General features: G+C 43.5%; 1 protein-coding gene across 2 annotated transcripts in view; it reads right to left on the bottom strand.

Moving 5' to 3' along the window:
• LOC149306482 (mitotic spindle assembly checkpoint protein MAD1-like) overlaps nt 1–23,731 on the bottom strand; it is a 366,682-nt gene that overhangs the window by 130,550 nt on the left and 212,401 nt on the right. For both annotated transcript variants that reach the window (XR_016282433.1, XM_089539539.1), the window contains exon 17: nt 2,960–3,150. Coding sequence is in view for 1 of the 2 variants with exons in the window: in XM_089539539.1 (XP_089395665.1) it covers nt 2,960–3,150 (191 nt within the window). In the remaining variant the exon portion in view is untranslated. The remainder of the gene's footprint in view (nt 1–2,959; nt 3,151–23,731) is intronic.

The following is a 23,731-nucleotide window of genomic DNA, read 5'->3' as shown; positions in this document are numbered from 1 at the left end:
CTCACCAGAGGCAGGCTTGGTCTACAGAAGCCAAAGAATGCAGCTATCAAACGGATTGGCGACACAAACTTATTATTAGGATGTCCCTGAAAACAGCAATACAACAGAACTTGCCAAGGATGGGCAAATGCACTCTCCTCTCCCAATTTATCATTTCTCTATTTGCTGTACGGTATTTTGGAAGGGACACTACACAGAAGGGTATTGAGAAGTGCCATCCTTGCTCTGTAGTTTGGGGTGAGATGGACCATTCTCTCATCTGAGATCTCAAGCACCTGAATGGTTTAACAAAGTATAGAAGCAAAGGATGTGTCGGGGAGTAATGTTTTAAGAGCGTCCTTCTTATTTAGCCACAGGTCTTTGGAACAGAGAAGCCATCAGAGATGGATTATGAGGACATTCCTCTCCCCTCCCGCTGAAGCTTAGGACATGAAAAACGTTAGATGCAGAACTGGAGGAGAAAACTAAATAAGCACAGCCTCTATATATACATCACTGAGCTGCACATTACAGTCACTTACATAAATGAAAGAAATATGTATAACCAACTAAGACCTTTAATGAACCAGCAACAGTAATAGACTGTATCTGTCAAAAGGCCGATAATTGTAATATATGACTGTCCACAAAATCATCTCCATCTACAATCCTGGTGGAGTGTTTAGATGAGAACTTCCACCGCATTTAATTTAGAAAAAGGAGACAGAGAGCTGTAAAACAGAGACGTGCCAACAATGCATACGCACTAGAAGAGGCTCAAAAAAGCCACCAACAACTTTCAACAGAGACCTGTTCTATCTAAGGCAATCCTTGTTGGCAAAATGCATTTAATGGGGGTGGAAATATTCACACATTTACTTTACCAAAGCAAAATGGAAAGCTGTAGCACCAGAAAGCTGCATGGAACCAGCATGGTCGCAGGCGATCCCTTGTGGCTGTGGGACTGGGAAATAAAATATTTCACAATAGGATAAACATGCTTTTATCTCACAACTTGGTTGGCATCTAGAAACCGGAAGGTTCGTGCCTGTGAATGTACTATAGCATCTTCAGTTTGGCATTGACGCCTCGAAACCAGAAGAGAAGTCTCATTCTCTCTGGTGCAGAAACAGAAAGGCCAAAGGTTCCATTTACCTGCAGCACAATCCATGGCGAAAGCAAGGCTGCTTCAATCAAAAGTGTTATCCAAGTTCATCTTGGAAACAACACCCTCGGAAAGAAAATTGATGTGGCCACAAGGCATGCCTTACATCCGTGGGGAAAGTGGCAGCGCTTCCTTCAAGCTTTCAAATAAAAGAAAGCGTCATGTTTTGCATCTCCCTGGCAGAGCTGCAATGCAAATTAAAAGCCACCAGCCGCATAAATTGAAACTCATCCTCAAGTTTATGGGCGAGTGGTGGAAATGTGCAAGGTGCCAAAGCACTTGTTTGTTCTAATTGCATTGAGGCCGCTCCATGAATTACGCAAGTGAGATAAACCCCAACGATTCATGCTTTGTCGGCTCCCCAGGTTAGCGACATGCACACAGTCACCCACAGCCTGCTACAGGCCAGTGGAGCGCAGACCCAGGAGGATGGCTGGGTGTAAACACAAGGAGCAAACCTTCTCATTCCCGACCAGCCGCAAACTGCATTGGCTGGCTGCTACACGCTCTCGCAGTCACTCCATTACAGCTGCAGCCCTCCATCTGCAAAACGCTGAAATATTTATACGAACAGATCTGCCTCATACCTTTAAAAGCGGAACGTGATAAGGACTAGGCCAAATACACCTCCTTTGGGGAACGAAAAGTACTGCAAACCACAGATAATGAAAGCAGTATATTATATATCATTGACTGAAAATATGAACAAATAGAAGGAATGAGAAGGAGACACACAAGCCTGAATCAGATGTAACACTAAACTATGGTATAAGTATTATGCACCTTGCTCCAACCTCTTTTTCTAATGTGGCTGCAAGGAATATGGAGGTTTTCACTGGTGGTTCAGATAAGTGCCATTTGACTATGGTTTGCTGAAAAGTTGCATCAACGCAAGACAGGAGTACAGCAAAGAAGACTGTCACCACCAATACCTTGGTTTGGATCTCTCATGTGGCAAAACAGCTGTGCTGCTAGCAGAAAAACAAGCTATAGGAACAAAACGACCTCTATCCCAAGCTGAAATCATACGATGAAACCTTGTTTTCTCCCTTCACAAAGGGTATCATTATAGTTGCTTATTATTTGAGACAGCCGCATCGTCCAGTAAGTGCCTTCCTTTCTCCTACTTGCAGAGTCGGAGAGAACAAATGAACACACAAAGAGCCAATTTGTGAAGAGAGTCAGTAACAGCTCCGGAAAGCGATATCGCCTCTCAAGAAATATTTATAAATTTCCTTAAGTAAGTGAGCCATGAAATGGAACTCAGGCTTGCGAATCGAGGAATTGGCTAGCAAAGATGCCAGGTTTAGTGGGAGAGGATAGGTGCTTTCAGAGTAACCATTCCTTATCAAAAATAAATGGAGGTTAAGGGTTTAACTATATTCCAAATGTTCCCGACTTACCAAAAAGCTCTTTTAGCCAGCTAGCTCAGAACTAATGATGCACAATTCCAGCATGATGCCACTGTTTGTAAAAGGGAAACAGTTAATGCAGTTTGTTGATAATCGCTGGGAAAGTGAATATATGTAAAACTCAGGTTGAGCCATGGCTCTGTTGTGACTAGCACCCATTTTCACAGCCAGGATAAGGCCTGCTACAGCAAAGTGTCCCCACATTGTGGGAAAGAGCAAGAAATTGGAAACCGTCAACTACTAGAACGTGTGCTAAAGTCATCACAGGGTTACACCCAAACCAACTATGACATGGCAAACCCACTTCATACCACCATATGGGTCAACAGCCATTAGACTGAGGAAGATGCTACCAGAAAGCATGCTTAAGTATATCAAGATGGAAGTGGGGAACTGAACTTGCCTTAAAGATCAAGCAGTCCTCTCTGTTCTCAGCATAGAGCGAAGTGAGCCGGTACTGGTTCTCCGTCGTCATGTCAATCTGATAACCAGTCAGCTTGTAACACACCTTGCGGAACTCCTGGATCTTGGTTCGGAAAACTTCTTTCAAGCGCTGGTTTTTCAGCTCCGCACTCTCCACTTGTTTCTTTAGTTCTGCAAGGAAGGGAAGACGAACAAGTGTTTGTTATTGTTGTTGCACATGACCAAGTGTACTTCTACCTCTCTCTTTTTTCCTTCTGTGTCCAGAAAAAGGACTGAATAGGGAAGGGTTAAGTAAAACAAGGATGGAGCAAGCAGCAAAGCCTCTGTATCCACACCCATTGTGACAAGTGAGTTTCCTCTCTCATTTGAATCGGGAAGCCATATTTACCAACTTAACAAACAAGACAGACAGATGATTTAAGATTCTGGCTCATTCTAAGGTTGGCTCCAAACCCTGGATACCTTGGTTTTGTCCAGTTAATTAAAAACTTGCTGATTTATCAAGGTAGCCAGCAAAGGGAGGAACGAAGGAGATGCCTGTTTGGCCAAAAGCGTTGTGCCTATCTCAGTACTTCACAGACACAGTCAAAGTGAGGATTTCATGGTTAACAACAGATGATGCAAGACAAATGAATATGAATCCAAAGGTTAATCAGACTGTAAGTGGCTACCTTCGTAATGCACCTTAGACCAGTACATATGGATATTTCACAGTACTTTATGAACATGGGAAATCACAATGTAAACAAGTACTGCAGCATATGGAAATACCACAGAATAGGGGAGAGAGAAATCCTTATGTGTTCCTAAAGAAAGACCAAACACAAAAGGACAAAAGTCAATTCTGCAGAGCAGATCCGCTCTTTCTGGACTGGTAGATCCTTGGTAAAGAAAACCCCAGAGACCTGACTGCCACTCAACCAGCCTTTTACTGCGAAGAAGGTCTGCTGTGAGCATTGTGAATCCTTCAAGAGGATACACAACAATTACCATGAATCTTTCACCCACAGTGCTTTCGGAGTAATTAAGCCACAATTTATTCCCCCATTAATTACAGGGACAGCTTTAGTTAAACACACGTTGGCCATGCTGCCTAAGTCAGCTTGTTTTACCAACACGGCGGATTCCAGGACCAGCAAAGAGGCATCCATCTCCAGACGTGGCAAACAGAGATGGGCTTTGCAATACCTCCAGCCTTTCCTCCTTGTCCCTCTCTGTGGGGCCAAGCAACCATCTAGGCCCCAAAAACAGCAACGGTGACTGGAGTTAAATCCGTGGGGATCCAAGAAGTGATTTGTGCTTGCCATTTCTGTTTTTTCTGGCATTGCTATTAGCGCTTATCCTCAATATCAACATTCACAACACTTCTGCTCTTTGCACTTTCTACTGAAAATGTAGCATGCAATGCTTTAGCGACCAAAGTCTGCCCTGCTGTCAATTTTGTGATTAAAATGTATTTGAAAACACCCCCTTCCCTTGAATTGTTGGGGTGTCGGTGGCTGCCGCTCCTGCTGGCATAACCCCTGGGGATTATAATGAACTTGGGTGCATAATACAGTTGGCTCTCTGACGGTGAATGCCAGGATGCCTTCCAGCAAATATTCTCCCCCTCAAAGGGCCAAAAGCAGAGAGTGCCAGCTGGAGCATCCACTGGTGCTTGATCAAAATGAGGTTGAGGAGATGCCATGTGCCATCTTCTCTGTGTCAATTGTGCTCTCCGCCAAGCTGCCAAATTCCAAATTCACTCTTATCAAGGGTAGACCTCATGCTGAGAGGAGGAGAAGAGATTTCTCTTTCTCCCAGACTAGCATAAAGCATTATAGTGGAACATGCTGCCTCGGAAAGTAGTGGAGTCCCCCTTCTTGGGAGGTTTTTAAGGAGAGAGTGTATAGCCATCTATCGGGAGCGCTTTGATTTTGTCTTCCTGCATTGAACTGGGTGCCCCTTGAAGTCTGTTCCAACTCTATGATACTATGAAAGAAGAGGGAGACATGTTTGGGTAGGAAGAGAGTGAGCCTCCCTTCCATTCCTTGGTGGGTGAGGAAGAAAATATTATACAGTGAGCCCTTGGTATCCGCTGGGGTTTGGTTCCAGGACCCCCTGTGGAAACCAAACTCTGGGGATACTCAATCCCCACTATATACAGTGGGGTAGTAAAATGGTGTCCCTTATATAAAATGGCAAAATCAAGGTTTGCCTTTCGGAACTTATATATATTTAAAACATTTTCAAGCCATGGATGGTTGAATCCGTGGATAAAGAATCTGTGAATATGGAGGACCATCTGTAGTTTCTCCAAACATATCAAGGCTGGCAGGGGCCTTGATCTCTCCCTTTGATTGCCCCTCCCTGAGATGGTGGATTGGGTGCATGTATGTGCATATCTCACAAAGAAGCGAGAGGGAATGAGAGCATGATGATGATTAAGTGGACAGAAAAGTTTTGGCCCCTGACTGCTTCCAATATCCAGCTTCAATAATAAATAATAAATAAAATAAAATTTTTATTTATACCCCGCCCTTCCGAACGATCAGGGCGGCTAACAAAATGCACCGAAGCGCAAACAAAATACAAAGTTAAAAACATACAATTAACAATACAATCCTTAAAAACAATAAAAACCCCTTAGCCCATCCTCACGGCCACGAGAGAGGAGGGAGGCCCACAGGATGTTTAGTCGGGGAATGCCTGATTGAATAGGAAGGTTTTTAAGCCCTTCCTAAATTGGGCCAGGGTGGCGGATCACTCCTTCCCCAGCAAAGGCATGCGTGCTTCAGCCTCCAGAGGTTGCTCACCCTCTGGGTAAATTAAGCTGGAAAGTGGAATGCAGCAAAGACTTGAGAGGAAAGGATCTAAAAGAAGTAAAAGGAAGTAGCAAGAGTCAAGACAGAGGGAGCGATTTGTTGCTGGTGGGTGGCATCTAAGAAACAGTCTCGGGGGCACCTAATAAATGTGCATTAAATCCAGTTATGCAGCAGAAGCAATTACAAGCATGGGATAACGGGCTAAACAAAAACCTCAGCCATCCCTAGCCATGAATTGTGGCAACACTGCTCTCTCTTTCTCCTCCTCTTCCTTTCACTTGGGACATGTTTTATGGATTTTCCCCAGAGGTGATCACACTGCTGGATGCAACCCTCCCGCCCACAGACTGGTGTAAATTCAGACAGCTCAGGCAAATTTATCTCTGTTTGAGACAAGCCTGTCCCTTCCTGGGCTTGCTCTTGTGCACCACAGCCCTGGATTAATTGAAAAATCAGCTCCCAAAATCAGGAGGTTAATTGGCAGCTGTGACCCTCAATTCTGCATTTCATCTAGACGGTCCCTAAACCAGAACTCTTGCCAGCAAAATCCTGCGGATGAAAACAAAAAACCGACCCAAAATCCATTGGCTGTGCTTTAGCGGCAAACCATATTTCACCACTGTCAGACTGCATGGGCTTTAATATATCTCAGACATCCATACTCTTAAAAAATAAACACAATCTAGCCATGGAGAACTGGCTAAGGTTGCACAAGTTGCCTGGCTGGAATTTTATATGACTTGGGAATGGTCAGTCTCCTTTATCAAAAATGTTTGGGACCAGGGGTTTTTTTTGGATTTTGGAATATTTCATATATATATAATGCAATATCTTTGAGATAGGACCCAACTCTAAATATGAAATTCATTAATGTTTCATTTACACATTATATACCTAGCTTGAAGGCACACCTAACATTTTAAATAATTTTGCACATGAACCAAGTCTCTGTACACTGAACCCTCAGAAAGCAAAGAGTGACACTATCTCAGCCATCCACAAAAAAGTTTTCGGGTTTTGAAATATTTCAGTATTCTGGATAAGGGAAACTCAACCGGTAAAAGGAATGTAAGATGATTTCCTAAGCTAGAGCTGGGAAATGTGTGGCTGAACAGATGCTGTTGAACTACAACTCCCACCACCCTTCACAGCTGTCCAGGGTTAATAGGAGTTGTAGTCCAGTCTCATCTGGTGGAGCACATGTGCCCCAGCCCTGGCCTAAGCCTTATGTTTCCTTCCTTCTTCTTGAGGTTCGGTTTAGATCAGTGATCTTTCTCATCTTCTCCCCAAGGGAACTTAGCGCAGCTTTCGTCTTCTTCCGTTGGCTACAAGAAGTAGCACGCTGCTCCGTTCTTAAGAGGTGTTCTGTGCAGAGCTGCCCTTGGAGATGGCCCAGCCGTCCCCATTACTTCAAAACGTTGCTGCTTCGCTTTTGACAGGTACTGACCAAGGGGAGCACAGGGCCTGCCCCGCCATTAGGGAAGGTGAAGCGGCCACCTCAGGCAGCAGATTTGGGGTCTCACGAAAGGGCAGCAAATTGTTGGTTATTTAATTTGTTATTATAGTGTTTGCACTGCCAGGGATTGGGAGAAGCGCTTGTGAGGTTTCCTGCTTTGTCTGCCAAAATAACTTGGCTGGCTTTAGGTAATATGCAGCTTCAAGAGGGAAGGGGATATGGGACTGGCTGCTCTGTCTCAGGAAGGAAAACACTCTAGGGCAGCCCTTTACTTATTCTACTACTGTCCTACATTCATTTATTGATTTTATACCCCGCTTTTCCTCCAATGGCATGTACTGTCGAAGGATTTCATGGCCGGCAACCATTGTTTTTTGTGGGGTTTTCGGGCTATGTGGCCATGTTCTCTGAAGATGTCAGCCACAGATGCAGGCGAAACGTCAAGCATAAACTCTTCTAGAACATGGCCACATAGCCAGAAAAACCCACAAAAAACAATGGCATGTACATTTCTGTATCACTTATCAGGAAACTCAGCATCCTTTAAGCGATTCATAATCTGTAAGCCAAGTGCCCCCAACAAGCTGGGTACTCATTTTAGTGACCTACAAAAGGATGGAAGGCTGAGTGTGGACCCTGGAGCCCTGCCTTGTGGCTGCACTATTGGCATTTAACCCCTGTGCCTCCAGGGTTCCCTAAGGCTAAGGTTGTTAACTGGAGCTGACAACAGGGAGCACACAACTCTTTTGTTGGAACAGCTTCATTGGCTGCCAAAATCCATTTCCAAGCACAATTCAAAGTAGTGGTTTTGACCTATAAAGCCCTATACCAGTGGCTCTCAACGTTCCTAATGCTGTGACCCTTTAATACAGTGCCCCATGTTGTGATGACCGCCAACCATAAAACTGCGGCGTCTCGGTTCCTAAGATCATCGGAAATATGCTTCTCTACTGCCCACTGACTGAGCGTCAAGAGTGTATTTCAGGATGCAATGCCAGTGGACTCAAGACTTTTATCCTCTCCTTCTTCATGGTAAAGAAGAAGCTCTGGAGGTTTCTCCAGAATTCCAGAGTAGGGTTTTAGGATGCATAGGAGACAGGAGGAGCAGGGGGACTGCTATTTCTAGGGAAATACACTTCTGGATCTTGGTTGCTGCCATCCCTAAATTATCCCCACCCCACCCAATGGAGAAAAGAGGTGTTCTTTTCCTTCACAAGTGGGAAAACAGCTTGTGGGAGAAGGGATACAGAAGGAACAAACAGCAGGAATTGGAAAGGGTTAAGCTGAGCCTCCCTACCAACCCACCTCCTCTTCAATTCTCTGCTGCAGCTTCTGAGGTTAAAACTAAATGAATAGAACTGGGAGGCGCACTATGCATCACCTACATAACATTTAGTTTGGACTTTAAACAGATTCAGCTAAAGGCTGATCCTCTCCATCAAGGGCCCAGGAGACAATATCTATCTTTGGAGGTCGAGCACTATAAATACAGCCAGGCAAGGTCGTGTGCAATGTTTATGAATATGGGCTTGTTCCTGGACATTATCGGCCTGGGAAGATCACACAGTCCATCGAAACCTCAGCAATTTAAATCACCGGCATGTAAATCAATCCTCCTTCCTCACCCAGAGCTGTAGAAAGCAATTTCTGTCAGAGAGAGGAGAACAGAATCACTTGCATAAAGCCTTTTGCCACTCCTTCTGGATAGAGAGAGGACCAAAAATCCAAGAAGGGATCCATCAAGAGTGCTGTTAGGTTTTGTTTTCCCATATCCTCTGGAAGGAAAAATGAACTGGGGGAAAAAACAGGAAGGGATCCTGATTTTTAGTTCATTTTTCCTTCCAGAGGATACGGAACAGCAGAAGCTCAGTTGAACCTAGCACTCTTGATGGATCCTTTCTTGTATTTATTTGTTTATTTATTGGTATGGAAAAAGCATAAGATACAGAATTTTGTATGGAAAAGCAGAGGATATGGAAAAGCGGACACTCAGAACCTAGCGCTCTTGATAGAGGAGAGACTGGACTGGATCCAAGGAGTGCTTTGACTTCTCCTTTGCTGAAGAGTTGACCCGCTCTGCACCAGAGATGAACAAGTTCTGAAACTTTGCTCGACTTCAGAAACCGTCTGCAGTGCCGTCCTGGGGCTGCGTGGACTAGTTTAACCACTGGACTGCAGCCAGCGTCTTGAGGCAAGGCAGGCTGTACCGAACAGGCCCCGAGGCGAGAGCGCTGCGGGCGGAGAGAATGACTCTGGAAAAGGCCCTCTCCTTGACTTGCTGGGAAATCAAAATCTCCACATCATTAACTCCCTCTTGTAATGTCTGCCTTACACATTTTGTTCTCTCCCCGTCCGTCTCTGGACCCAAACCACATGCACACTTCACATGAGCATTAAATGAATCATTCACACTATTCTGAATAAAGTATGGGACAGGCCTTCTCCGTCTTCTAATGGAAATGTCACTGCTTCCAAAACAGAAGGTTAGCCAGGCAAAGCTTTTGGCAACGCCGGGATCCAATTACAGTTTGGCCACCAAGCATGTTGCTGGTCTCTACATAAAACAGAAGCAAGGCTGGCTCCGGCCCAAGAAGCAAGGTCACTACAGCAGCTTTTCTCATTTGGACCTAGCTTCCTAGCTGCATTAGGTTTGCTGCCTTAAGAACAAACTGGTTACCAAGGAAATGGATCGCAAATCTAGCTCCTGGGGGAGGCGTCTTATTTTCAAGTGAACAAGCAAGGACAACCAAACCCCTCAATTTTTAACATGCCAGTTAAAATGTTAAGGACCTTGTTCCATGATCGTTCCCATCTACAACCTTGTATTTCTTTAAAATATTATGCCTCTCATGCATTATTACCCTGCTCTTATTCCATCCAAACAAAACATGTTGTTGGAAAATATTCAGAGAACAATTTTGATCTGGGAGGGGAAAGCATTGCAATATGAAGTAATTGTGGTTGCCTCTGAACAAAGAGATTCCATTCAAGTATGATGGTTTAATGGCTACCAGAAGGCCTTCCCTCTTGTCTTTTGTTGGAAGAAGAGATGCTACCATGCAACCATAAAGACACCATAGTTATAGCAATATGATTCCCCTACAATCATTTCATCTCCCTCCACCTATAAAGATTTTTGTTCATTTGCTTCACATATCTCTGCAAAGTTCTTCATCCCAGCCAGCCACAAATTCTGTACAGCTTACCTATAATAGCCAGTAATCCAAAATTTGAAGTATTTTCTGTTGCTACTCTTTGTGCTATGGAAATACTAACCCTGCCGAAACCTTGAGCCAAAAGCTTATTTTCCTGCTTAGTTTATGACGGGAAAAGTTTTCTAATAATGTGTGAAGGACATCATATAAAAACAAATGGTATAGCATTAAATAAGGGCTAATACAAGAGGAGCAGAGAGCCATCCGATCTACACAGGTTTATGGTCTCCATTCCAGAGGGAGATAAAATCCACTTGTTCTGTTTTTATGTGGCTCCTTTAGGTCCAGGCGCAGGACTAGCAGAATGAAGGATGAGAAGAGAAGCTGCCACACGCTTTGGGTGGCTTAACATTTCTGGAGCTCCCAATGTGGTTGAGCAAACTCAAATTAAACTTGGAGTTGGGATCAGGCAGGGAAGAGTCTTGCATGGCAGGACGCTGCAGCCCCTTGATGTTTCTTTAAGCCAACAGAAAACAGTTTCGAACAAATCCCACCTTAGCCTCTGCTGTTTTTGATATTAAGTATTTGATCCTAGACTGTTTGCAATATGTTGCTCTATTTTTGCACTTCTTTATATGTAGGGTACCGCAAATAAATGCATAAATAAATAGCTTGTTTTCTAGTGCTGGGCAGAACTGGGGCACCCAAAATGAAATGAATCAGGTTGCTGGAGCTCCATCGCTTTGTCCAAGAAATAGACCCAACTCCATAGTTAGTCTGGAACAGACCGATATCGCCACACTCTGCCCTAGCCTGCTTTGTTGTGCCATGCCTTTGTGCCATGAGCCGTGTGTTGTAGGAGGTGAGGAGGGTTTTCTAAAACCTTGAATTTTTTTTCCTTGCAGAAGTCTGAAAACTGGGCTGTATCACTAAAGAAGAGACTTTTCCTTCCCTTATCTACACATCTTGATAAATATTCTATCCATGTGGAGTTTAAATATAAGCCACACAGGAAGATAGCCTGGGCCAAAAGGCAGACCCTAAATATAACAACAAACAATAAAGCAATACATAATTTTATAACTCTGGTGCCTGACGGAAAATAGATCCAGGGGCCTCATCCAGAAAGTAGTGTTTGGAGTGGTGCATTACAACAACATCCATCTCACTACTGTTTCTCTGGAAAATCTTTCCTCCACAACAATGGTTCTCAACTTTCCTAATGCCACGACCTTTTAATACGGTTCCTCATGTTGTGGTGACTCCCAACCATAAAATTATTTTTGTCTCAGTTCCTAAGACCATCGGAAACGTGTTTTCCAATGGTCTTAGATAACCCTTGTGAAGGGGTCGTTCAACTCCCAAAGGGATCGTGATCCACAGGTTGAGAACCGCGGCTCAACACCATGAGTAGCAATCATGCAAACCTCCTGATGTGGTCAACATCAGTCTCCACAACTTTCATAAACATCTGTGGTGAATCTACACACTCAGTAACATTTCAGGAAAGAACTAGAGCTCTTGTATTTTTTTCCCTGGGTGTTTTTGAACCACTTTAGGATAGGAAAAGGTTACCTCCAAGGTTCTAACATTTTAGTGAGGTTAACTGGATGTGTTTGGCACTGTCTTCTATATGTAAGCCATGTGCTTAACAAAATGAGTTGATAAATTCTCATCTCTAGCCCAACAGGGACGTGCCAGACCAAATCTTTCACCATTCTTATTGTCCCACCGTCACCAACATGATCTAACTTTCCTGAAACGTCAAGACTACTGTTTTTATTCGAATACACGGCCCAGGCTAATGGAACTGTTTCCACTCCAAATGGCAAGGCAAGGCTGCAGATGCAATGAGGAAAAACATTCACTGATTTCACCCTTCAGCCAGAGCAATGGAATCCGCAGTCTGTTGAAAGCAATGTCTCTTTGAAGAGGCTTTCTTGGTTAAGCCTCTGGGAAGTCCTCTGAAATTCTCTCACTCTGACTTAACTCCTTCCAATCCCTGCAATGCTTTGAAAACTTAAGCTCATCTTATGTCATCGTTCCAACCATTCAATTTTGCTCCCAAGCCCTCTCTTGTTCCTTTGGTCCTTCTACGGAGTCAACGTGGCTGGCTTGCCATGCAGAACCGCTCCTTTGGGTGTGCTTTCGGATGGCCCTTCGACTTCTTTTCTGAAGCCCCGGACCAGGAGGTTCTGCTCCTTCCTTATTGGAATATTTGTCATGGTCCCCTTTGCTTCCCGGAGTCTACTTTATGAAAACCATCATTTAAAAACAATATTGCTGAGGCAGAACAAAACCGACAAGCTTAGTCTCGAGGGGGGAAAAAGCAAAATGAAAAAAGCAACAGAGGAGGGGAAGAGAAAACTAAGTTGTGTCAGAGAACAAAAGTGTAGGGAAGGAAGCGATGGCCAAGTTATTGTGTCCATCCTCCTAAGAAGGACGTGGAGCCTTGAAGGAGAGGTCTCTTTTGGACATTAAATGGAAAGGAATTTATAATATGGCTTCCCTTGAGCTAACGTAGGAAAATATTTGCATTTCTTTAGGACTGTGTGCCTTGGTTTCTGTAACTTTTCCTCCAGAAAAAGTAAGCTGACATAAACTGGAGTTACACCCAACGTGCCTCTTCCTTCCTGGCACTTAAAAGTTAAAGGCCCCCCGATAGCAAGGAGTCTATAAGTTGTCTGCAGAAAGCCACCCAAGTCTGGAAAAAACAATGTAAATATCTGGCCAAGAATGGAAAGTTACTCCAGCCCATGCTGCAATGTAAAGTGACCCAGTGCCTTTTTATATTAGATTCTGTGTGCATTGAACTCAGGGGCCCAATTCAGAGTCTGGTGGGAGAAAGAAATGCACTTCTTTCAATGAAGTTGGAAGAATGGTCTTCTAATTTCTCCTGGAATTACCAGCGAAGGAAATTTTCCTTCAGCATCTAAGATTTCAGTCATGCTTGCCTGCTGCTACGGATGCTCAGGCGCCCCATAAAGCTCTTCCCTTCTGTACAAGGGACAGATTATTCTCAGAAAGATATATATACACACTAATGCTTTGGAGGTTAGAAATGGTCACTAACCGCACCAGGACCACCCCCGATATCACGACTGGGCCAGTCCCACGCATTGGCTGCAAACCCAGGATTGCAGCGGCAACAACAACAACAACACCCCATGCCATGCTGCGCCTCATTTGCAGCCCGTGAATTATTCATCACATGCTCACTTCAAAAACTATTTCAGTTTTAAATTTTTAAATATTTAATAATTGTGTATTAAATATTCATGGGATTTTATTAGAAAATGTTGGGGAAGTTGGGCAGGGAAAGATCTCACGGTTAACTTTAATCATTGGGAACCAATTGGCTGCTTCGCAGATGCTTCCGAGTTTATTAAGGGAAAGAGAGAGGCAAGTCAATGCTCACAAACCAAGAAGACGGAGACGGATGCACAACGGTGTCTACTAAATGGGTTGTCTGAAGGATCTCTATAGCTGTCTCTCTGTATAAAGAAATCACCACCGCCACGACCTTCATAGCATAGTTAATGAGTTTTATATAGTTGGGATAAAGTAGAGTTCTCTAAGTCTTGAAACTAACCATAGGCTGAACAAAAGTGTGAGATCTCAGGCTTGAGAATGCATTACGCACAATAAGCCAATATCAGTCCAAAGGGTGGTTGGAAGGGATTCTTCCTGGCTCTTTCTAGGTATCTCCTGCCTCCCATTTTCAGTCAAAGAGGAGGCATCGCTTTAATCCTGATCTGAGAAAGGGGAAGGGAGCCCATTTCTGCCTCTCTCTTTATTATGAATGTGCCTTCCCTGTTGCGCCAGAAATTATATGGTTTACACAAAAGATGACATCTAAGCCCCCAAATTATATGCAAATGAGCCGATTCATTCCTTGCATCTTGCGACGGCGCCGCTCGCCTTCCAACAGACGGGTTGGGTAATTTCCGTGCCAGCTTTCAAACAAGGGGCCATCTCCATGTTATTAACATCTCGCTCTGGCAAACAGTTTGTCACCTTTCGTCAAAATTATCTGAAAAAACACCAGCAATTATCCCCCAACGAAATTACTGGTTGGCGCCATCCCAGGATGGTAGCCGGGGAGGGAGAAAGTGGCATGATAGTTCGCTGGAAACTTTCCCTCGCCCCCAAAGTCGAGAGAGGGATGAGACAAATTAAGCAAAAACGAGTCTCGACGCCTGCAGAAGCAAGGAAACCCAAACCAACTTTCATGATCCCTTAATACGAGAAGACTGTGGGATGGGAAAACAATTATAGTTCAAGCTGGTAACTTCAAAGGATATTCTCTAATAGCTACCCTGCAGAGGCTGCTTTAATGTAACGGTTGTGCTTTAATTTATCAGCCTGGTTGCAAGCTTTGGTTCCTTTAATTGGTACATTAACCAAGGATAGTTTTGGTTGATACACCAGTAAGGCAACTCTGATGGCAAGGCTGTTAAAAGCAACTTATTGCTTCTCTCGGAGGCCATTTCCATTCTAGCACTTCGCTGGAAAAGGAAACATTAAAGACAGCCTTATCTTTCTGGTGGCTTTAGTTTTGTTGCACCACACCCTGTGTTCAAAAGAGGCATCCATGCTCAGTTTGGACTAACATGAACATTTATTTGCATTTGATTAATTGGCTAAAAGGTACGCGATTAATCAACTAAAAATTCTTGAACAGTTTAACAAGATTAATGATCACTCAAGGCTGATCTCTCCCTACAACCAGATGTTTCTGTGCAGGAGGTTTTTCCACATCAGTGCGACAACTCCTGAACAATTCCAACAGGGAAGAAGGAACCCTGACAGTAAACCAAGTCTGGCTACCTGAAAAGCACCACATTCAACACCCAGAAAATGCAAAGGAAAACCACCCAGGGCCAGGGGGGCTTCCCAGCAGACAATGGATCATTAAGTAAATGGACACCCTGAGGCCTTGCCATTCAACAACAAAACAATACACAGATCAACATGTAAATTGGTTCCTCTCAAGCAACACTATATATATACCCCACTCTCTTCCATGCCAGCATTCTCTGAAAATGTCAGCCACAGCTGCTGGCGAAACGTCAGGAATAAACTCTTCTAGAACATGGCCACATAGAACGAAAACCCCACCAAAAACTACTTATCACAGGTCTTGGCCACTCTCTGAAACAGCAATTGAGAATAGAACTGAAATGTTGTTGTGGTGCATTCAAGTAATTTTTGACTTATGCCAACCTTAAGAAGAACCTATCATGGGGTTTTCTTGGAAAGATCTGTTCAGAAGGGTTTGCCTTTACCTTCCTCTGAAGCTAAGAGAGTGTGGCGAACCCAAGTCATGCTGAATGGAGATTTGAACCCTGGTCTCCAGAGTTACAGTCCAATGCTCAAACCGTGACACTATGCTGGCTCTCAGGCCTTGGGTCCCACACTGGGAGGAAGGCAGGATATAAAGTAAATATGTTGGATAGGTTGATTGTAATAAATTTATATTTATATATAAAGTAAATAAAGAAATAATGAATATGTTTAAAGCATTTTCCTTGAAATTGCATCAAATAAACAGCCTCAAAGACAACTGTGATGAAAGCTGGCTTTAAAAAAAATCCAAATGAAGATCAACGAATTTGATAATATTGACAAACTTTATGATCATGTATTCTACCAGCTAGTTATAAAACCATTAAGACAGAAAAATTAAAAATGTAAGTGTATGCAGCAAGTTCTAATGGACCGATAACTGGACTTCTTGGAAGAGTTGGGATTGAGACAAACAAGGCCAAAATGAGGTTTCATTGAATGGGGACATCCTTTTAAAGAAAATGAGTGAGGAGAACGCTTTTGAACAACACCAACAACCACAGAGGTTACCATACTCTGGAGTCATGACAAACTCTTGGGATAAAGGCTAGCAAATCCTGGGAGTCATGTCATATTTAGCAAGTCAAAGTTATGTTTGTATAAGGCTGTAGAGGGCTAAATCCATTTTACATGCTGTATGTATTATTAATTTCTGACAGTGGGCTTAGAAAAACCTAATTCCGTGGAATGCGAGCTTCCTTTGAGCGGAGGGAAGCCTTTTCAGAACTCATCTTTTATTGACTGAGTCATTTTGGAGTCAATCTGTCTGCTTTCGGCAAGACAAGAGTTTTAAATCTTCTCCCTTTTCTTCTTCCTCTTCTGAATCATGGCAAGTCTATTAAAACCTGCTAATGTATGCAGGAGGGCTTCTGATTTGAAATGTAATGAATTCTTCAGATAATGACAGATTGGGGAGGTGGAGAGATGATGAAAAAACACCCAACACACACACACACCCTGCACCCCACTCCCCATCCGACAACTTTATAGCAATAGGAAAATAGGAGCAGATTAACTCTTCTCGGTCTGCAAGAAGATTGCTCACAGGTTTGCCGACGCACAAACAAGCAGAACACATCGCTATACCTTGCAAAGTCTCTCCAGGGTTGCCTGAGGCGAAATGAGAAGAGCCATTTGAATCAACTTCTCAGTCACTTTCCCCAGCCAATATTTAAAACATACAGCACAAGACTACACACGTGTTCTCTTTCTAAATGGGACAGTTCTTTCCCCCTCAATTTGCAAAGCAGAACTTGCTCAGAGTAGGTCCTGGAATTTCTTACTCTTCAGTAGCTATGGTGCAAAGCCATTGATACTACCTTCCTCTTTCTGCATGCCTTACTACTGATTGTTTTGATCTTATCTTGGTCTTGGGGAGTCAGTGTGGTGTAGTGGTTTGAGCGTCGCACCACAACTATGGAGTCTGTGTTTCGAATCCCGTCTGAGCCATGAATCCCACTGGGCTATCTTGGGCAAGCCACACACTCTCAGGCCCAGAGGATGGCAATGGCAAACTCCTTCTGAAGAAACTTGGCAAGAAAACCCCATAATAGATTCACTTTAGGGTCGCCATAAGTCAGAGATGACTTGAATGCACACAACAACAAACAACATAAATACCTCTCTGTCCAGGTACCTCTTCAGCACTCCTTGTAACATGATCTTATTCTAGAAAAATCTTATGTTTTGTTAATCCTCTGGCCATGCAATAATATTCTGCATTTCCTAAAATAGGATACAGTTCTAACAGAAACATTCATGTTGGGTACACAAATATCCCCTAGACAACTTCCTGCATTGTCTGAATATTCAAAGGACTTCCCAAACCAGGTTGGGATTCGACCCAAAAGCAACAGTGCCTCTTTCTGAGAACCTACCATGGTCCCAAGGGAAGCACTTTTCATAACACTTGGCTTTCTCTCGGCCTTTGGAGGAAGACAGGAATTAAAATCCAGTAATGGCTCAGTCCAACTCATGAAAGCACAACCTAGGTTGCCGGTTTTGAACTTAACCCCCCGCTGAAGTTTGCCGAAATGCCACATCAATATGGTGGCAGGGAGGAACAGGTGGGGAAGGAAATAATCATTCCAGCGGCAGCATGCAACTGTTCACCCGAAAAAAAGAGGTTTATTAAAGGCGAACGGCGGGGAATTTTTTTTTGCTAATGCTTGAGAACAACTACAGAGAATTCCACTTAATCATAACACTGTAAACAAGGAAGTTAAAGCAGTATTTAAAAATATCTGAAACATGTTTCCAAATCCCCCTTGACTTAAATTAGGCAGCTGTGTAATCACTGGTCCTGCAATTTTAATGAAAATTCCAAAAGGAAATGCAGATTTGATTATACTTATTAACCAGGAAAGATCAGATCGGAGAGCGGTAGTCGGGCGCACGGGTACCACCTCCCCACCCTCCCAGCTGGCATTCGAATCCGAGCGAAGGAGGGAAAAGAACACAGATCTTACCTGTCTCTTCCCGTCACACGTTCCAAGCTCCATGGGCTCGCCTAACCGCCGCTGTGGTCCACCCGTCTCCATGCGTGCCATTGGGCAGAGCACTTTTGAGAAGCGTTAATGATTCTGGTCCGGGTGTGCAGAAGATCAAGCAACTTACTGACTACTTGGTATTCTGTTGCAGTTTTCCTTTCACTTACTTTTAGGGCATGTTATAGACACTTGATTAGTTGGTGGCTATACTTTGATAATCTACAATACCATTGAAAGCCTACCTAGCATCCGCAGCCAAGTGTGTCACTGGAGGACAACCCAGAGAAGATTTCAACAGAGATATGCAACCCCTGGTTCAAGGGATATACCTGACTATATGTCGACCTCATGTATAAGTCGAGGGCAGGTTTTGGGGCCAAAATTACGGATTTTGATATGACCCGTGGATAAGTCGGGGGTAAAACTTAGCAGCATGTAATGAAATATATAAAGGTCGAAGCAAGAAAAACAGTGCCAAAGAGTTTACAAAATCACAGCAGGCATAACTATTTGTATTCATACTAATGAATGAGAGAGTAGAAGGGGAAGTCAATGCTTCTCAGAAAGATTAAATTCTTGCCTTTCACCAGGGAACGGATACATAGATTATATATGAGTTAAAGTACAGTACTTATATTGGCCACTGAATAAGTCGACTCAATTTTTAACCTAAAGTTCTAGACCTATACATGAGTATATACAGTAATTAAATGGAGATGCCGCTCATGCCATACATTTATCAGGCGAACAGGACTCTTCACATTATGGAGGGCTGGGTACAGACCCTTCCCATCCTTCAAGGAGTCAACGCAATGTGCAATGTGGAAGGAAGGTGGCTCTCCATGAAGGCCCACATGCACAGGGCACATAATAGGAGATGCTACATCCATATTTGGTGGAAATCTGTGCTTGGAATCTGAATGTCATTTTCACTGCGGTTATGTTGATTCTGTAGAGAAATCTGGGTTTGCCATTTTCTGCTGTTTTGGAAGTTTAAGGGTCATGGAAACAAACAAGGATTTCTTAACCCAAGTTGAGACTGTATTTCCTCAAAAACAGGAAGGCTGATTTAAACCAGGTTTGGGATGTAAGGTGCTCACACAGCAAAAGGGGAAAGGTTATCTGTTTTTGGATGAACAGCCACATCTGGAAGTGGGGTGAATTTGGATAAGCAAAAAATTGCATAAAACAGTTGTGATAGACTGGTCCCTCTTCTAGGGTGAACTTCTATTTTCCTTCCAGCGTTACTGGAAGAAACCCTAGGGAAGCTGATGCCTGGAAGCACCTTAAAGGAAAACAGTAGCAATGACAAAGTAAACACTATCTAAATATTTGGGCAGCCGCTCTTGCAAACCTAGCTCAGCTGCAATGCACTGATATATGCCACGAAATTGCCTGGGATCTATCGATTTAGGACACATTCAACAGGGGTACAAGACCACAGAAATATACGACTATTAAAGAGGGCAGCATTCCTGAATCGAGGCTCATGACTTTTGAAATAGACAGTTTTCTTCACTGCAGTCTTCCACATATAAATATCATTCAGTTGCCTATTGCTTTCCTGGCATTTTCCAACACTGAAGCCATCCCCAGGCGAAGGCCTGAATCCCAGAGGCAGACCCAACTTAAACAGACCCACCAAATCAGCTGTTAAATGCTTCTGTCAATCTCACCGATTCAGTGGGTCTTCTTTAGCTGGGAATACTAACAGGATACTATCCTTTCCTCCTCTTAAACAATGAAGTAGACCCTACTTTATGAAAATGCCACACCACAAAGACATGGATTTCAACCAGCATTGGTACTATTGTCAAGTCCATGTGTCACGTTATGACTGGCTGTAAGGACAAAGATGCCCCACAAGAAACAAAAAACAGTAACATTGGTCTCAGTTCTGCACCAGTCAACCTCTTCTTCTCCCTTCTCTTCCTCCTCTCACCAAGATCAGGCAGCCAGGTTAGACCCCAGTTTATGACATGCAACTCACAATGAAGTATATGACTTGCAACTCACAAGGAAGGCCAGATGATCTGAGGAGGTAAGGGAACCATAAAGCCTCAGGCGCTCTGCAACTTGTGTAAGAGCCAGGTGTAAACTTGAGGCTGTCCAAACTGCTGCAAGTCTGACTGCTTTCCCTGTGCATTCCCAATGAGAACAGGTCAGGGCAGCAATCGGCTGGTAAACTGCAAGCATATCTCAAGCATATTTAAATATATTCATTAAATGCACGTATGCTTCGCAGGAGTAAATCAGAGGATAGCTAAGAACTGCAAGAACCTTTTTCAGGGAGCAGAAAGGTATTTTCTACCATCTGAGATCCACCATCCAAACAGAGCAAGAAAACCTGTTCAACAGCCCCTCCGATGTCCCATAAAGATGAACTACAGGTACAGCAGGGAGCAATGAACAGAACAACAGAAAAACGAGCCCTGGATCCCCCCCCCCCCCTCTGTACTTCTGGTGTGCCTATAAACTGGATGACTAAACTGTGCGAGTTCTTTACAAGTCCTATTAACCAATTAACAGATACAGATGCCCTTTACTGCCTGGCATTTTAAGAGTAAATAAATGACGGAAGACCATACTGTGCCCATCAAGACGGAGCTCTACGAAAAGCACTGTAGACCATTTGTCCATTATCTTCACATTCACGGTGGGAACAGTCTGAACATCCCAATCTGTCCCAGATAACTTTTGGAAAGCAAGCATAGCTCAGCTTTTTGCACATAGAGAATATTCTAACGTAGGGGAGGCAAACACCATGACATCTTTTGAGCATTAGGAACTGATCTTTCCATTCACACATTTCTCCCATCATCTAGCTGACTAGTTTTCATCTGGTGAGCTTTCTGCCGGCTCTATAACTTTACAGCTTTGTGCGTTTTGGCTCAGCTGCTGTCAACGTATACACCTCTTGACGTATTTTTAAACCTGTTACTCTTAAAGTCAAGGAAGGAATCATGCAGCCCTCTGAAATCTGTTTACATTGCAACTTGCAGCATTCCTCACCATTGGCCTTAAAATATCCAACAACATCTAGATTATTCTTACCCCTGCCTGCTTCTCACCCTTGCATTTATTATTTATTTGAGGGTCAACAAATAATTGTTGTAGGAACCAACTACATACAAGCCACTTCTTCCCTCTGAGGTTGCAGGTGGAAAAACCTCATGCGAAAACATTGTCCTGGGCCCAGGATGCCTTCTTTCCTGGTAACAAAGGATTAAATGATGTTAAGAGGCTAAAGAGGGCCAGCATCACGGAGGTGATGAGAGGGCAATTGCCCAATGAGATGATCATTTGGGAAGAACCAAGAACTTTCCTTTTCTATCAGAAGTTATTAAAAGCCTGAGGAAAGACCATGGAGCAGAGTGTAAAGAAATGCCTGGAAGAATGGAAACCCTGCAATTGTTGCATTGCTATAAAGGGAGAATTCAAATCAATGGTGGTAGATAGGTAGGTTAGTTTTTCCCTGGGATATTTGTCACAGTCAGAGACTATGCCTGCATGATCAGTACTCCAAGCCCCAAGCCTGGGATACAGCAGAGATGGGAATCCCCAGCCACCAAGTGACACTGGACTGGCAGCTATGAACCTTGTTCTTCCAAAGCCACCTTGGGTCCTCTCCCAGGAGAGAGGCAAGATAGAAATAAAATTAACAATAAAGCATGTTGGAAAACAGAATTCAACTCTACTAACCATATCAGTACTCCTGGCAGTGTAAGAAAAGCACTACTTATCCAAATAAGAAAAGCCAGCATGGTGTAGTGGTTTCAGCACTGGACTACAACTCTGGAGATCATAGTTTGATTCCCTGCTTGGTCATGAAAGACCACAAAGACCTTGGGTCAGTCACACACTCAGCCCCAGAAAACCCCATGACAGGTTTGCCTTAGGGTCCCCATAAGATGGATAAACACTCAACAACAACAATAACAAGAAAAGCACTATCTGTCCAAATAAAAAAATCATGGTTGAAAAATTTGATTTATTCTTTACTTCCAGCTTCCAGGGAAGCAGATAAGTATTGATAGAAAGGAACTTCATGTTGTTTTGCATTAGCAGCTCTTGACTTGTTTTTAACAAAACAAGAAGCTTTTGGCGTGACTGGAGTGTATTTTTTCTTTTGTTTTGTCCACTCATACTCTTTGCCCTTTCATAGCACAACGGGTTCCTTGTAGTGAACTACTTCCATCTCCGGATCCGTTAGCAAGGCATGCCAACATATACATGACATCTCAGCTGATCAGTACTGGCTCCATGAATACAACATTTGCTCTCCAGTGGAAATGGATATTGTCTTATATCACTGTTCTGACCCTAACGTCTAGATACAGATAGGGCTGGCAGATGGTAAAATTGCTCATTCATCGGGTTGTAAGCCCAGCTCTCCCCGTCTCCGCCTGTCTTTGCCGGGACAGGCTTCACCTTCAGATTCCCAAGAAAACTTAATCGATCCTGACAGGACAGCAAGTGCAATGGTCAATCCTGCTGACACACTCAAACCCAGACAGCATTCAAGCCATTTGGAGATAAATCATCCAAAGAACATTGTAATGAGGGGAAATTATCATCATCACGATGGAACCCTTCCCTTAGCGTTCTGTGCATTAAAATGAAACGACAAAAATCTTTAAATACTCTATGTGCTGACCATTTTAATGTACGAAAATTTAGCTTTCCAAAGGTAATTCCCAACAGATGTATCCATTTAAAAAAAAACCCATCCACCCGCCCCCCGGTTAGAAGAGCTACTGTCCACTTTAGGAGCGAAAATGTTGCTTTAGACTCTCAGTAGCAGCTTGACAGCAGTAAGAACAGTAAATTACAGCTTTGTAGAAGCATCCTATAGTGATCAGTCTTCTCCTTGAATGACCTTCTTGTATTCCATGGTCTTTAATATCGTTCTATGTTGATGATCTTCCATCCTCTGTCCAGCTAAACATCTCTGCCTTCCTGTCTAGTGTATCATTTAGGGTACCTCATCAAGTGAAGTGGAAGGCTTTCGTGGCCAGTATCCATAGTTTTTCTGGCCATGTTCTACAAGAGTTTATTCCTGACGTTTCGCCAGCATCTGTGGCTGGCATCTACATACTGATTCTACAGACTAACACAGCTATGTCTTTGAATTCTACCACAGTGACGGAAGTAAATCATCTCCTTTGAGATGTGGTGCAGGGGAAGAGTGCTCAGGATACTGTGAATACCAAGAAGACAAACAAATGGGTCCTAGAACAGATCAAGCCAGATCTGGAAGCCAGGATCACGAAAGTGAGGCTGTTGTACTTTGGCCACATCGTGAGAAGGCAATAATGCTGGGCAATGTAGAAGGCAATAGAAAGAGAGGAAGATCACACACAAGATGGATGGACTCAGGTCAAGGAGGTTATGGGCCTATATCTGCAGGACCTGAGCAGAAAAGTGGAGGATAAGGGGTCTTGGGATTGCCATGAGTTGATTTTGACTCAAGGGCTGTTAACAACAAACTTACACAAT

Source organism: Sceloporus occidentalis, unplaced genomic scaffold (assembly GCF_023333645.1).
Source record: "Sceloporus occidentalis isolate IW3139 unplaced genomic scaffold, rSceOcc1.0.p SCAF_10, whole genome shotgun sequence".
In the NCBI taxonomy this organism is placed as follows: domain Eukaryota; kingdom Metazoa; phylum Chordata; class Lepidosauria; order Squamata; family Phrynosomatidae; genus Sceloporus; species Sceloporus occidentalis.
The sequence above is the reverse complement of the archived record's forward strand: the minus strand, read 5'-3'. Positions and strand labels throughout refer to the sequence as shown.